We start from the raw sequence: 17846 nt of genomic DNA on the forward strand, positions 1-17846 counted from the left end.
TTATTTCCATTCATCATAAGCTATATCATGCCTAATTTGTAGTTTCTTAGGCTAGTTTCTTTTATTGTCATGTGAAAAAAACCCAGGAAATACTGAACATGATATTGATACAAAGGCAATCAATGATAAAATCCTGCTGCTGATTTTACCTGGTTTGATGTAAATCAATGCAATTATACAATGTCCATTACCCATACAGAAGTATTTAAAATTTTGTTGAATTCGCTACGGAAAATAGTAAAATTTTCATAATTTCTTGGTATTCTGAGAACACGACCACATGTATGGGCTATTGGTCGACGCCCAAAGCCATCAAGAACTACAAATTCAACAGTGATTGTATCCTTCCCATCCAAAATTAAATCTGATCCAGTGCAAAATCTGAGAAATTTTTTCAACAATACTTTATCAAGTTGTCTAACATACCGCTGAAGGTGGTTCATAACTTCACGTTCCAAATTAGACAAATTATCTGAAAAATGCAGCATTTTGGTAACTTTGCGATTGCTGGGTTCCATTTTACTGTATATTTCTGTCAAATTCTCATAAGAAAGAGACTGTCCGAGTTGAGTTAATATCTTGGCCCAAGCATCAGTTATAAAGTTGCACTCATGAACCATTTCCTTATGTGCGATTTCTAGCAAAATACGCTTAATGCTTTCTTTTGTGACTGCAGACCTGCAGCTATGGTTCTCTAAAGCTTCTATAAGTTCATCATCATCAACTGACTCGTAATCTTTTAAAGCAGTTGAAAATAATGTTTTGTCTTCCTCAGTGATAAAACAAAGAAAATATTCCATTAAATCTGACTTAAACTTTCCATACATTGCATTTTCCATAACAATTATGGAAAGTCCAATGGGCAAGTAATTGGCTATCTGCCATCCTTTAAATATAATTCTGCCAATGGACAGCCACTGCTCCTCTTGAAAATCGTGTCTTATTGTAGGGACTATCTGTGAATTTCCAATGCAACAATTGTCCATAAACTCATTCCAAAATTCAGTAAGGCAATCTCTAAAAATTCCTTCCCCTACCCCTTCTTCTGCTTTTCCAGTTGGCAATATCATACTGACATCAAAAAATGTAGCATACATTATTGTTGGATCTAAAAATATTTTCATCATTTCTATCATTAAATTTCCTCTATGAACCCTAATTTTCACAGAATGTAATGGATCAAGAAATAATTGTTCATTATTTATTAATCCAGGACCATCGGCGATTATTCCAAGACTATTAGTGATTATTCCAGGATCATTGGCGATGTAACTATTCTCTGGCTGACTGTCAGATTGAGTGTGGATATCATTCAAAGGAATTGTTGAGTCATAGATATCATCAATATCAGCCAATACAGGTCCAAACTGAATTTCATCATCACTGCACATGTTGAAACTGGTATGCTCATTATAAGAATTATGAGAACTGTTATTTTCATGGTTTTCTAACCTCAACAGCTGTGAAACACTTTCTTGGTCTTCATTTTCTTTGGTCATTGTTGTTGAATTCTTTTCTTGTTCAGTGTTATCCCTTTCTTTAGGTACAGTTAGTAAATAAAACCTTAACAGCCTCATTTTGCTTCGGTCATAAACATTCTCTACAGACAAATCTAAATTAGCTGACTGGCGTTTAAAGTCCATGATGTCAACCACAAAATTGTCAATCTTACCCCTGGGTGATATTCCTTCTGGAAAGTAAAGTGTTAAAGCTGTTTCTTTTATGGTACTCACTAGAGTATATTTATCAACAATAAGATGTCTCGTCCCCCCTCCAGTTGGCCCGCGAACTTGTTTCATCCTATCTCCTTCTTTCATCAGCCAACCAAGTTCTATACGCCTTTCACTTTTTGCTGCATGATCATTTCCCATATTCTTGGAAGAAGAAGGATTGTCACTATCACTTGAGCTTTCATCTATATCTTTTTTGGTTTTAAACAAGTTTCTTGTTGATGATGGATGGAGTCTTTTTCTTATCTTTTGTAATAGTGTCTTCTTTTTTTTTTGACTTTGAACCTGTACCACCCTGGTTCTTACAAAAATCTTTCACAGCTATCCTGTCCCCATAGATAGAGATGTACTTTGTCAGTTCATTATCAGACAATAATAATATCACTTGGCAATCAAGCTGAAAATATCAAAGAGACAAATGTTGATATAAGAGCTTGTATCATTTTGTTTGTACAACAGATGTATGTCAATATACAACAGAGCCTAAAATTGCTCACCTTGCAATTTACACTTTCTATTTACAACAATATTAACTAGAGGCTCTTAAGAGCCTTTGTCGCTCACCTTGGTCTATGTGCATATTAAACAAAGGACACAGATGGATTCATGACAATATTGTGTTTTGGTGATGGTGATGTTTTTGTAGATCTTTACTTTACTGAACAATCTTGCTACTTACTATTTTCTCTATCTATAATAAACTTGTCCCATTAGTTGCAGAGGAAAATATTTTGTAAAAATTTACCAAATTAATGAAAATTGTTAAAAATTGACTATAAAGGGCAATAACTCCTTAAGGGGTCAACTGACCATTTTAGTCATGTTGACTTATTTGTAGATCTTACTTTGCTGAGCATTGTTGCTGTTTACAGTTTATCTCTATCTATACTATATAGTATTCAAGGTAATAACAAAAAAATGCAAAATTTCTTTAAAATTACCAATTGGGGGCAGCAACCCAACAACCAGTTGTCCAATTCATATGAAAATTACTAAGTGTATATGTATTGACTTGACAAACGATTTAACCCCTTGACAGATTTGCTCTATTAAAGTGCTTTGGTTTTTGAGTTATAAGCTAAAAACTGCATTTTCCCCCCGATGTTCTATTTTTGGTCATGGTGGCCATCTTGTCGGTCAGCCGGGTCACCTGACACATTTTTTAACTAGATACCCTAATGATGATTGTGGCCAAGTTTGATTTAAATTGGCCCAGTAGTTTCAGAGGAGAAGATTTTTGTAAAAGTTAAAGACGACTGACGACGACAGACAACGACGGACGCAAAGTGATGGGAAAAGCTCACTTGGCCCTTTGGGCCAGGTGAGCTAAAAATATTTAAAAAAAAAAAAGCTGTTTGAAAACATTTTATTTCTAATTTCAGTCTATCCTTTGTTAGTACGACTTTGACCATGACATTTGATTGATGGATGGTGGTTTTAAAAACATGGCATTCAGATGCATATATTCAGTCTTTTTCTTATAAATTGTAATATATTCAAATTCATGCTTACCTTATCTTCCTCTACCTTGTCTACAGGAATGTTTCTTTCTTTTAAAAATTCTATCAGGGAGACCATTTTTCTTTATAATTTCTATCAAAGATACAATCAATAATTAATTCTTATCAAAATACATTCATTTTGCAATAAAAATATGTTTTGTTTTAAACTGTGAGGGCTACAATACTGTTTAGCTACTAATTTTTTATACACAATAGTTTCTGTCTATTGCATCAACTCCTTAACATGCTGGATAGCTTTAAATTTGACAATATACATAGATGTTTATTTACTGAATAATGTTAATTTTAGTTTATGACATGTGTAAAATAAAATTGAGAATGAAAAAAGGAAATTTGTCAAAGAGACAGCAACCTGGTGCAAACAGAGAGCAGAAAACAGGTGAAGGCCACCAACAGATCATCATCACAGCAAGGTAATGCTTTGGCTGGCCCCTAAACAAAACAATGTACACATTTAATAGTGATAAACGACTAATTATTAATAAAGGCCACATTTAATGATTCAATATCAATTTTATCAGAGATTATTATTATATGTCTCTGATTTTATATTGTTTTACTTTTTTAACCAGATACAGTAAGTGGTGTCATATATGCTACTTATTTATATACAATGGTTTGCTTAGTAAGCATACCCATACTTGGATGATGGTCAAATTGAAGCGTTTAAGTAATGAGGGGTGAAGCCGGACCATGCATACATTTTCTGCTCAGTTTAGATCAAATTTTGGTGGCCAAGGTGTTTTTGAGATTTTACCAATTTGTACAAAAATATGGAGAATAATTCAAATATTGGTCAAATTCAGTCTGCCTCCTAGTTTATGGACATACACATGATGTGACATAAATCACCTTCTTCGTTCGGTTGTACGATCTTTGCCTTTGGGATCAGATTAAATTGCGTTCCAAAGATGGGTGGGGAAAGGAACGATTATCGTCACGGTAGTAACTTAACTATTTTTTTGCAAGATGTCCCCGGGTGAATGTGCCATTTCTCCATTTAAAATATACCCATCTTTCTATTTATATAATACATTAAAATTGTGTATCCATATTATTCACATAATAATAAACAGAGATTGATCTGTACGTATATATATAAATATATATTATATTATATATACAACTCGTCTAAACATCAACCCAACAATGTTAGATCTGTGCTTTCGCAAATTTTTGGTTCTTCCCTCGTCGGGATTCGAACCCATGCTACTGTGATATCGTGACACCAAATCGCCTGCACTGCAGCCGACCCGCTAGACCACACGACCACCTGGGCTCTCAATAAAAGAGCTTACGGTGGGCATGTGTTACCTTTCCCCGTCACTTTTAATCTAGCGGCGTACTACAGTACATGATATATAAGGCATGAAGATGTTATTGATACATATCAGCTAAATTATCTATGGTAAAGGATCCTACAAATTAATGTAAGATGCAGTCACAGAAAATAATTATATTCATAAGTACGTCTATATATATATGTAATTTTATTAACCAACTAAGAGTATGTTGGATGTGTGCGGATTGAGTGTTTAGTCTTAGAGGCATGATTTTTTATAAGTTGTTAGTGGCTTTGAACTAGTTGTCAGATAACTGCGAATACTCTCAGATCTGTTCATAATGTCTTTTTGTGTCGGGATGTATAAATACCCGGCCACGTCCACTTGTAGTTTGTGTCTATCTGATGAGTTAAGCCTTTTTCAACTGATTTTTATTGTTCGTTCTTATGTTGTACTGTTATACCACTGTCCCAGGTTAGGGACATGTAATTGGAACCCCCCCCCCCCCCCCTTTTTGTCCTGGGTTAGGAACCCCCCTGTTTAAAATGGCTGGATCCGCCCCTGCTGTAATTCAGTGGTTGTCGTTTGTTTTTGTGTTACATATTTGTTTTTCGTTCATTTTTTTCTTAAATGAGGCCGTTAGTTTTCTCGTTTGAATTGTTTTACATTGTCTTATCGGGGCCTTTTATACGCGGCTGACTATGCAGTATAGGCTTTGCTCATTGTTGAAGGCCGTACGGTGACCTATAGTTGTTAATGTTTGTGTCATTTTGGTCTTTTGTGGATAGTTGTCTCATTGGCAATCATACCACATCTTCTTTTATTGCCAAAAATTAATACTGCCAGTTTATTAAAAAACCTAACTGGACTGCTTAATACAGACAAACTGGACATTAATACAGGGCCATAACAGAAAAAAACAGGGCAATTACAGAAAAACACATACACTTTTGTTCAGTTTGTTAATAAATGTATTAAGAAATGGGTGTTTTTATCACGGGGGGGGGGGGGGGGGGGGGGGGGGGTCAACTTCCTATTATTGGATATACGGGGATGTGCCAAAAATATGAGTAATTTTGCGAGATTTTATATAAAAATGACCCTCCTTTTTAATGACATCCTATATTGAAATGCATTTACGTTTGATAACTGTATATTGATTTAGGGAATGAATTTCATATCATATATAAATATGCTATTGAGAATGTCAATTCATATATACAAAAATAAGGGTAGATAGTATATTTATGAATTATGAGTGATGATGATCAAACCCAATGCAATTCTATAACGTGATTCTAATATAAAATATAAAATCATGACCCGTATATAATAAAGAAGATGTGGTATGATTGCCAATGAGACAACTATCCACAAAAGACCAAAATGACACAAACATTAACAATTATAGGTCACCTCACGGCCATCAACAATGAGCAAAGCCCATACCGCATATAGTCAGCTATAAAAGGCCCCGATAAGATAGCCATTTCAAAAAAGAAAGTACCCCCACCCTTTCCCATTTCCGAAAACCACTATATAGAATACCTTTTATTGTTTTGAATAAAAAAAGAAGCTTACCTTACATACATAAACCATTTTGTACACCTCTTTCAAATTAGTCTTCTTGAACACATGGTGATGTCAGCTTGAGCTTTATTCTTCAAACGTGTGGAGCAACATGCAGTTATCTGTTCCTACTTATTTTGTGAGCACATTATATTATGTCGTGCGCACAGTATATTATATTGTGCGCACAGTATATTATGTTGTGCGCACAATATATTTAAATTGAGCGCACAATATATTATGTTGTGTGCACAATATATTATTTTGTGCGCACAATATATTATTTTGAGCGCACAATATATTTAAGTTGTGCGCACAATATATTTAAGTTGTGCGCACAATATATTATTTTGTGCGCACACTATATTTAAGTTGTGCGCACAATATATTATTTTGTGCGCACAATATATTTAAGTTGTGTGCGCACAATATATTTAAGTTGTGCGCACAATATATTATGTTGTGCGCACAATATATTTAAGTTGTGCGCACAATATATTATGTTGTGCGCACAATATATTATGTTGTGCGCACAATATATTTTTTTTTCTTTGCAGGTCCCTAGCGGGGCTCCGTATTTTTCAATGGATGTCAGTATGTTTTAAAAAATCATGGTTTGTTTGGACATTTTTATAATTCAAGTCTTTGTTTAAATTATTCGCAAGTAAGTTTAAAGTCATTAAAAAATAATTAATAGTTATCCCACAAGGAAGCGGTGTGTCAGTGTAAGATCACCCCAATGGCCGGAGGCCAGAGGGTGATCTAACACTGACACACCAAGTCCGACTGGGATAACTATTTTATATCCCAGCGGTTTCAGATTTGACGAAAAACCATTTACAATTCATAAAATCTACTTTAGAACGCAACACAACCATAACAATATACTTTATATATTACTATATGATATATACCCTTTTTGACCCTCAAACACGATGAGTAGATATCAAATAAGGTCAACTCGACCCACTTGCCAATCGACCCTCACTATATCGCCACTTTATAAAAATATCGTACCACTCTTGTTTACCGACTAGCCCCAATTTGAAAAAGTGTAAAATCAAATTGAACAATCAGTTCGAAAACTCATTTATTAACGAAAAATGTTTAAACCCCACTGAATAAAAGTCTGACAACTCGCCCCACTTATAAAAAAAGATATTGCTTCCTTTAAGTATGTCAAATTACTATTATTTCGTATCCAGTCGATCTGGTGTAGTGGTATGTGTCGTGGCTTGATATGCTAAAGGTCTTGAGTTCGAATCCCACTATATACACTGACATTCCCGCGAAAATGTTACAGAAAAAAGGAAAGCATGCATAACAATGAAACGCCAACTGGGGTGATATGATAGGGGTGATCCGGCTCAGATCACCCCTGTTAGAACAAAGGAGCTGGGATGTAATGTCAAATCTATCAACAAAAGAAAAAAATGAATAGACGATCTACAACGCACAGAATAGCATGTATGTGTTCCGGACCATATGAGTATTTGGACCATACGCGTATTCTCATATTTTCCGACCGTAGTCGTAGTTTAGTAAAGCCACGTTTAATTAATCAATATAAATCAAAACAAAAATTCCTGATTAGTATTTCGAATTATTCTATTTAGGCGTTGAGAACCTTTGGTGACCCCACGGTTTAAATGTCTATACTAAGGACGTCGTGAGCAATGGGCGTTATAGACGAACGTTCACCTAATCTGTCCCAGTCAATGGGCTATTAAAGTGCGCCAATCAATGTCCACAGCCACACTGTTATGAATTCGATTCTATTAGGTAAAGATGTAAGCAAATGAATCACTTTCGAGAGTCTTAATAACAGTAACCTTACCAAGTAGTGTTAGCTTCCAATGCTGCCAACTTTTCAACAATTTTGAAATACCAATGATTTTTTCTCTGAAATTCAAACTGGGCATGCACTCTAGATCTAAAGAGAAATTTAATCCTAAAACCTTAAGTTTGAACAGGACCAGCTTAGATTTTTTCAGGACACAAAACCAAGTCAGAGTACCTCTTACTTCCAATCCAAACAATTTTTGTTTTAGTTGTATTTATCTTTAATCCTGAGACTGTGTGAAATTTTTCAAAACAAAAAAGGGTCTCTTTTAATGGATCTTAACTTCCATTCAGTGTAAGAAACGTATCATCTGCATACTGACTTATGAGTGGCATATTCCCATTTATATTCCCCCCTTTTATTTTTTGATTCCCTTTCAGCTGTATTGAAAGTAATTCCACCCCAATAAAAAACAAATAGGGAAACAACGGCCCTGGCGACAGCCTCTCATAAGGTTGAAAAATTGGGACATATTACCATTATTAATGACACAGCTCTTAGCATCTGCATAAAGCACATCAAACCATTTACAAAATGAAGGACCAAAATTAAACTTATCAAAGCCTGCTTTAAAAAATTCCATTCTATAGAATCAAAGGCTTTTTCAAAATCTACTAGTAATAACAATCCTTCTATATCATTTTTTTTTCTAGATAGTGCACTAAATCATATAGAAGTCTAGTGTTCTCTCCTATGAATCTCCCTTTTATAAAGCCCTTTTGTGTGTCACCAATAATGGCGAACAGTACCTTTTTAGCTCTACCAGCAAAAACTGCAGATGCAATTTTCATAATTGTGGTCATCAAACTGATCGGTCGCCAGTTACCCATGTACCTCCTATCTTTCCCTTCCTTAGGAATACAAGTAATAATACTTTGGTATTGATAATCTGAAAAATTGCCCAACTCATATCCAAATTGCAGAGATCTAAAGACAAATGGACAAATATCTTTCCAAAAACATTTGAAAAAATCTACTGTAAATTCATCAGATCCAGATTACTTGCCATTTTGCATCTGTTTTAAAGCTTCCCAACATTCCTTAAAAGATAAGTTTCCCTCACAAAGAAGTTTTTGTTCTGTACTGAGTTTTATGTCATGAATAAACAATTGATTGTCATAATTTCTGAATGACTTAGATGTATAAAGTGTCCTATAAAACTGCTCCTGTTCAAACAATATTTTAGATTGGTCAGAAATTGGATTTCCTTGGTCATCAATGAGTTCAGTCGTGGTTTTATTTATGAAGGCTTTCTTTTCTAACTTACAAAAATACTTAGTCCATCTTTCTTCATTCTCATGCCAGTTTACACGAGAACGGAGAATGAGACCCTCAACTAATGTCTGTCGTCGCTTCTCTATTTCACACTTTTTCTGATTGAGTGACGTCACACTAATTCGCTAGGGTTTAGGTTTACACTGTTTTTTAAAGACTGGATTTCTAACTCAAGTCCCTTGAAAACACCTTTTTCTTCCCTTGATTTTTTAATACAATAGGAGATAGAAAGACTACGAATCTTCATGTTTAGAACCTCTAAAAATAGCTGATCACTGCAAGATAACTGAACATGAAGAAAATCTTCGAAATCACCACCAGAGAAATACTCAGTAACAGTGTGTCTGATGCAGTTTATAACTAAATCTCCATATGCAGGTTCTCTTAAAAGCTGAGAATTAAATTTTCAGTATCCTTTGCCCCGCTTAGCTAAAGATGCTGTAAAAGTAAATATAATGGCAGAGTGATCTACCCAGTATCCAGGAATAATTTTTGTTGATTCCATCAATGTAAAAGATCCTCAGATACAAGATAATAATCAAGACGGCTCTGTTTAATGGGTGATTTCTGACGCCATGTAAATTTTCTATCACTAGGATAACAAGTCCACCAAGGGTCTAACAGTAAAAGTGTGTCCTTAGTTTCATCAATCTTTCTCCTGGAGTTGGAGTTTCTGTCATGTATCACATTATAAGTATCATCATTTTTATCCTGCACTACATTCCAGTCGCCCAAGAAGATGAAACTTGTATTCGAAAATATCATAGTTTTCTGTAGGATATCACAGAACAAATATGGTTTATCTGTGTTCTACCCATATAAACATACCAAAGTTAACCTTTGATCGTATAGAGTCAAGTCTAATATGATGTATCGTGCATGTTGGTCTATAAGAGACTCATAAACTTCGTCATCATAACCACCCCTGAACATGACACAAACTCTAGCACTTCTATTATCACCATGACTGAAGTAACACTGATGACCCCTTTCGTTCCCCATAAAGTTTTAATATCTCTTGTACTGTGTGTCTCTTGAAAACACACAATCGAACAATTTTTTGATTTCGCTTCGCGAATTATTCAATGTGAAGAGTCAAAAATGATTTTTATGGTTCAATAAATTCAAAATAGATAATAGCCATTCATTAATTACAAAACAAATGTCAAGAAGCAAAGAGACTTTATCTGACTCAATCATACGATACAACACCAACATGTAGAGCAAAAGAGACATGTATCACTTATTTGTCTTAATAACGTATTACAAATGTCCGACATTTAAAGCAAAGTGGCATGTGTCCCTTACCTGCTTCAATCATGTGATAAACGCTAACATGTAAAGCAAATGAACTCATCATATATACCAGGACTTAAATTTCACACTTACGCCAAACGCGCGTTTTGTCTACAAAAGAATCATCAGTGACGCTCGAATCAAAATAAATTTAAAAGGCCAAATATATTACGAAGTTGAAGAGCATTGAAGACCAAAAGTTCCTAAATGTTTTGCTAAATACAGCTAAAAATATCCATTCCTGAGGTAGAAAAAGTCTTAGTATTTCAAAATTTCTCAAGTTGTGTTAACAGTTGATTTATTATTTTGAACATATCAATGATAACTCAAATCAACACAGAAGTACTGACTACTGGGCTGGTGATACCATCAGGGAAATAAATCTCCACCAGCAGTGGAATCGACCCAGTAGTTTTAAATAAAATCATCAAATGAGACGTGTGTCCTTTTCCTACATGTCCAACATAAAAACATACGTCAACTCCATGCCTTTTTTTTTTTTTTTTCGAGGTAAGCTATTTCAGTTGATATTTTATAGTGTGTTTCTTTTTGCTGTAATTGTATTCTACTGTCTCGGATTAAGATGAAGTTTGCTTCTCTTTTTGCACCTATCCTAAGGCAGGAACCTGTTGTTTATCATTTCTCGTTTTTAATATGGCTTTGACCGTTTAATTTCCTGTTTAAATTGTTTTACACTCGTCCTTTTTGGGTTGCATTATAGCTTGCTGTTTGGTGTGAGACAAAGCTCCGTGTTGTAGATTCTAATATGTACTTTTAACTAGAATTCGTGTTTACTTTTTCATACATTCTACTGGGATGGGTAGTTGTCTTATTGGTACTCATATCACATCTTCTTATTTGTGGAAACAAGTGCAATACAAATCGTATTACATTTATAGCAAAGAGAAAATGTGTCCATTACCTGGCTCAACCAGATCAAAAAGTCCCTTATCAAACAACAAAATCAAACGCTCAACACACCAAACAAATGGATAAAAGAGGGACGAAAGATACCAAAGGGACAGTCAAACTCGTAAATCTAAAACAAACTGACAACGCCATGGCTAAAAATGAAAAAGACAAACAGAAAAACAATAGTACACATGACACAACACAGAAAACTAAAGAATAAACAACACGAACCCCACCAAAAACTTATAACACATGTCATATTCCTGACTTATGTGGAAAATGGTGCAATATTCTTTTTTTTTATTATAGTTATTTGGATTATAGCATAATGTTAACTACTGAACCCATAAGTTTTCACCTATTACATGTATGTCTGTTTGTATCATTTTGTGTCACTTTTATCAAATTTAGCTAGCATTAAAAAAGGTTTTATCCACCATTTTCTACATAGGAAAATGCATGTACCAAGTCAGAAATGTGACAGTTGTTATTCATTCGTTTGATGTGTTTGAGCTTTTGATTCTAGCATTTGTGATAAGGGATTTTCAGTCTTTAATTTTCATCGGAGCTGGGTATTCTTGTAATTTTTTTCATATTGAATGTACATACTGCTTTGAGTGAAGATGACCATGTGGTCAGACTATAGTCCAAAAACAAATGACAATATTTTCTATTTCTGTGTGTTTTCTAATATTTTCTTTTTAATTAATTATTCTCTTTGTTATTTTTCATTTCTATGTGCTAGTTTTACTATCAGTGTGTCGCTTTGCATTCCAAAATGAAAATATCACCATGAAAACCTTAAAATGGACTAATAATGCATAGTCATATGTTTGTCAAGGACTACTATATATAGGCATGCCCGGCAGTATGTGTTTGTAATTGAAATTGAAACAATAAAAATATTATGATCATAAAAAAGAGAAACGAGTGCACAGGCAAGTGGGAAGGCGTAATTTGCGATAAAGGTAAAAATAAGGCCAAGCATCGCGGGTAAAAATATTCTTGTGCTATTCCAAGTAATGGTATTTTTTTATATAGTACGGGCGTTTATTCTCTACGGTTCGACCTACGTAACTATCACTACAAACTGCTCAGAGTCTGAATTGACCAGTTTTTGTGCTCGACCAGTAAAATCGAGCATATTTTACTCGACTAGTCTCGACGTTGTCTCGACTGTACTTAACTGTTCTTTTTAAAAGTGTAATCGACTAGGTCTCGACATTACTTAATTAGTTTGATTCAGTACTTGATGATCTTTGTGTAGTCTGAAATGGTCTTGCCATAGGCTCGATCTGTCTCTACCTGTCTTGACTAGTCTCGACCTGGCTCAACTAGTCTTGACCTTCAAATTTGGTTTTGAATGGTGTAAATCAGCCCATCTAACTAAACTAAATATTGATCTTACAAAATTCAAGCTTATTAGGTAGATTGATTTTTTGCTGTGAAATGAAAGAATTTAATTTTACAATATGTAAAACTAAAAATTATTATATAAATTAAGATAGGCATCTTTATTTTTTTTTATAACTTTTTCAAATCAACTTGGATTTTCATCAAACTATGCAGCTATCTTAGATATATATCAAGCTTACTGAATCCAAGGTCATTTAGTTTTTTTGTTGTATTGCTGTAAAATTTAAGAATTAAAGTAATCTTGGTAAAAAAAGCTAAGATTTGCAATTCGGACAACTAGAGATAGTACACGTTAATTTTTTTTGTAACTTTCTTCAAATCAACTTTGATTTTTTTCATCAAACTAAGCAGCTATCTTAGATATATATTAAGCTGACTGACTCCCAGGTTAATTCGTTTTTTTTTAATATTGCTGTTAATTTTAAGAATTGAACTAATCTAGGTAAAAAGAGCTAGAATTTGCAGTTCGAAAAAAATAGAGGTAGTACATTCTAATTTGTTTAATAACTTTTTCTAATCAACCTTATCAAACTATGCAGCTATCTAAGTTGATTTGAGAAAAAGTTATGAAAACAATTAAAGTGTACTATCTCTATTTTGTCAAAATTGAAAATCCTAGCTTTCCATTGCAGTTCGAACAAAATAGAGATAGTACACTTTAACAGGTCGAGAACTCTAGATTTGCTGACGTCAGAATATATTTGCATAGTAATTTCCAAAACACAAGGCCAATATGGCCTTGAAAAACCGACCAATCGACTCAATGAACTACAATGCATTGTGGGCTACTACGAGTAAACTACTGCTTAAAACACGTGGAATTAGTGGGAAAACAGTCAACTAATATACTGTCTGGGACTCTCATTACCAATATTTTTATTCTGCAAATATATTTAATGTAAAATATATAACGTAATCTTCAATTTTCATGCTCAGATTAAAAAAATATTGTTTACTGGCTTCACGATTCGACTTTCTTTTTCGCCTTGCAAAAGTAGTTGAACCGGTTTTGTGCATTGTTATGAATTGAACCTGCATTAATTTTACAACATGAAACTGAAATATCCTATGAAGTAACCACTGTCCAGTAAGAAAATCATTTCAGCTCTTTTAAACCGGTATATTATTGTCATTCCAAAATCATTTCTGCCGAGAAACAAACGAAAACCTTCTTTCTGTACTGAATGTGTAATTTTTTTTTTTATCAAAACCTGAACTAAAAGTAAGATCATCATAATTATATTCAGTATGCTAAAAACATATGTTATGAAAGCGGCAGGGGCGGATCCAGCTATTTAAAAACAAATGGGGGGTGGGGGTCCTAACCCTGGAAAAAGGTAAAGGGGTTCCAACTACATGTCCCCATCCAAATGCACTGATCGTCCAAAAAAAAAGGGGGTCCATCCTCTGGAACCCCCGCCCTCCTGGAGCGGGTACGGTATATAGCTCAATACAATTTTTATAGTTTCATCCATCGAAAATATCCGTTTGTTGCTAATTTTATCACAAAATATACCTCAGAGGTTTTTTATCGTTCGACTGCTGTCCTGTTGACATATGTAAAATATCTCCAATATCAAAAGTCTCTAGATCATGGTGGGTGCCATATTACCTATTATTTTTTTTTAAACGTGCTTTGTAAAAATAAGAAGATGAGGTATGAGTGCCAAATGAGACATCTTTCCAACAAAGACATAATTTAGTAAAATAAGCAGTCATAGGTTCAATACCGAAAAGTAAGGTATAAATGACCCAAACATTACTTGTGTTAAACAATAATAAAAAAAACCCGGCCCAATTAAATATATAAATGGAGAAGAGTTCTATCCCATAAAAAAAAATATATTGTATAGGAGCCTGTATTTTAGTGGTTGTCGTTTGTTTATGTGTTACATAATTGTGTTTGGTTCATTTTTTTTAATATATATAATTAAGGCCGTCAGTTATCTCGTTTGAATAGTTTAACATTGTCATATAAGGTCCTTTTATAGCTGACTATGCGGTATGGGCTTTGTTGAAGGCTGTACGGTGATCTATAAATGTTAATTTCTGTGTCATTTTGGTCTCTTGTGGACAGCTGTCTCATTGGTAATCATACAACATCCTCTGTTTTATAATAGATCCAACGCTGCAAATTTCACAAAACATATAAAACTTTCCACCTTGTCGCACATACATATGGATAACATCATTACAGCTTATTTCCTAATGCTTGTAAAAAACATGCAAAAATAAATACTTATAGATTTTGTTAACACTGCCATGTAAATATTTCTTCGCCTTTTTTACGAACACAAAATTCAAGGATCACACATTTGCCTTTAATCATCTATACGAAAATTGCTGTACTCGTGAATACCAGCACTGGCTGTTATCGACGGCTTACTTTACACTAGTAAGTTTGTCTCATGTGTAGTTGTGTTTTTTCGCTGTTGTTTTGTTGCTGTTTGGTTGACAAATACATTAAATATCTGTGCCATCATCAAACATGTTAATGGCTATATATCGGGTAATTCAAGTCCTGTTTTCTTCGAATAGAAACAACTCTTCATTAATCTGAGCATGGAAGTAATACTTTATATCACGAACTATAAATGAGGATACACAAAATGAAAAACTAAGCGAAATTGTGAATCCCGCATTGCACGAAAAAATGTGTTGTATTTCAGTAAATAACACGTGTTCTTGGTTGATTATATACACGTAGTAGTCCATCATGCATTGTAACTCATTTAGTGGATTGGTCAAAACCAAGGTAAAAATAAATTGCGTCACATGTAAATAAACAATTACATGTGCGAGAACATAAGTATGCTAATTTATGCATTTCCATATAAGGTAGTGGTCCTGACCTGTTTAATGTTTTTTAGAGTTTGATGAAAATCTAAGTTGATTTGAAAAAGTTCTAGTTCTCGACAGGAAGTTAAAAAACATAACCACAATCTTTCAATGAGCATCAGAATACCACGTGTAAGCACTTCGTGAAAATAATACTGAGTGTGCTTTCAACAAACTGAGTGAAAATGTACAAATTTTAGAAACCAAAATTAATGAAGTCTTGTTTTACATAATGAATAAACAGTTAAACCTGTTCAAAATACGAAATCAAATATCAAAAGACCAAAAAAATATCAACATTCTATTTTTTTCCCATCTTGAAACTTGAAAAAAGTCCAAATGTCTTTTTACTTTCCATTTGATAAAAACACAGCGGGCATAAAAGTTAGCTGTAGGTATTAGCTTTGCAAAAGAATCGTGTTTAGCCTGTAGGTATGCCGGTCCATTAAAATCGTAAAATAAGCACCCTTTTCTTGATCTGTCACTCCACTATAAGCATGGTGAACCGTATTTCACCGAGCCAGTTAAAACATATATCAAATTAGAAAATATAGAACATTTTAGAACATAAGGTACATATAGGTAGTAGTCACTTAAATTAAGGTAATGTTTTAAACCGGTCTTTTCCGTATCGTTACGTTATTTGATAAAGTCTTGGGTTTGATTTCGTCCGTTCACATGGGGTCTGGGTTTTTTTGTAATACAGTTTTACTTACCCATACGAAACGTAACATAAGGAGGAACATAGTATAACTCCTGTAAACCATCTGCTTATCCGTGTCATATCTTATCATGGAACGAAGAGAGCATTCAGGTTACATCTGATGTTAACCTAATAAAAGAAATACAGCACCAATTGATTTATGATGCATCTACATACAATAGATTTAGCATTTTCAATTCACATTGAGCAAAACACATACCAGATGGTAAGCAATAATAGGCCAGACATGAAAAAATATGAAATTAACTAAAAAATACCGACTGATTTATTCTGAAACATAAAGTCTGCTTACATGATTCTTTATGTTCTTCTCACAAAAAAAGTGTTAGCTCAAAAAGGTTACGTATATTATCTGCCAGTAATTTAACCGGCATTAGAAAAAACAATAGGCAGCGATAACTTTGAAACCGAATTTTAGACATCTTTTACATGTTCTATATGTATCCCGTAATATAACCTTCTCGTAAGCCGACAAATATCATAATTATACAATAGTTCTCAAAACTGTGATTTAACAGTTGTCTTGTGGTAACGGGTTGCCTTGAGTTCAAATGGGTCGTTGGTTCGAACCTCGGCCGCGTTAGTCCTGCGACTTTTAAATTGGTGCTAGTGTAAACATATTTTATTAATTAAATTCAGGTAAAGTTATGTACACAAATAGGCATTTTCATAATAATACAAGTAAAATAATTAATAGGATCCAGAAACAAGCTGTTAGCTGATATTAATCCGTTTCATATTGCAATAATTAAGGAGAAGAATGTTAAAAAAAAATAACAATCTTACACTAGATGGAAAGAAAAAAAAACATATAATAAGGTTGTTACACACAAGAAAGAAGAAAACATTATATACATCGGAAATTCAATAATAAAGTATATGTTTCTGAACGGACACAATTATTTAAGATATAAGTCTTACTTGTTGAACAAGATGTGTGCTATCAAATAACAAATCTTTTGCTCCAGAGTATAAATGTTTGAACTGCCAAGAATATTTCAATGTTTTGTTCGTAGCTAAAATCCGTTGAACCGTGTAGCAAGATTTCTTTCGACAATAAATGTATAATTCTAAATTGGTGTTACATGCTTCTCTGCTAAGCACATGGTATTGTGACCTTGTTTGCACTTGTCGTTCGCTTTTTAACATTTGTGTTTATTATTCTTAGTTTTGATGAAGTGAAAGCGTCTTTCGTTTTCTCCATAAATTAATGTAAATATTCTGAGAACGCATATCTTTTTTGTATCATGCAATAAATGTTCATGGTTAACACCTCAAACTAGAATCATTGCATCAGTATTTTTTTTCTAAATAATCAAGTAAACTTTAACTAATATTTTTCCCGTATGAACTTTAGAAATTTCTGTTTGGTAGTCTTGATATTTTATTACGTGTATTCAGTGTCATGCCATTGTACAAATGTTGTATACTGGTGAT

At 33.7% G+C, this 17846-nt stretch overlaps 1 protein-coding gene across 1 annotated transcript in view; it reads right to left on the reverse strand.

The window, feature by feature from the left end:
* Nucleotides 1-17846, reverse strand: part of LOC134707609 (fibroblast growth factor receptor 2-like) — a 72339-nt gene that overhangs the window by 50535 nt on the left and 3958 nt on the right. The window contains exon 2 of the mRNA XM_063567542.1: nt 16402-16517. Within this exon, the coding sequence (XP_063423612.1) occupies nt 16402-16469 (68 nt within the window). The 5' untranslated portion in view covers nt 16470-16517. The remainder of the gene's footprint in view (nt 1-16401; nt 16518-17846) is intronic.

Source organism: Mytilus trossulus, chromosome 2 (assembly GCF_036588685.1).
Source record: "Mytilus trossulus isolate FHL-02 chromosome 2, PNRI_Mtr1.1.1.hap1, whole genome shotgun sequence".
Classification (NCBI taxonomy): Eukaryota; Metazoa; Mollusca; class Bivalvia; order Mytilida; family Mytilidae; genus Mytilus; species Mytilus trossulus.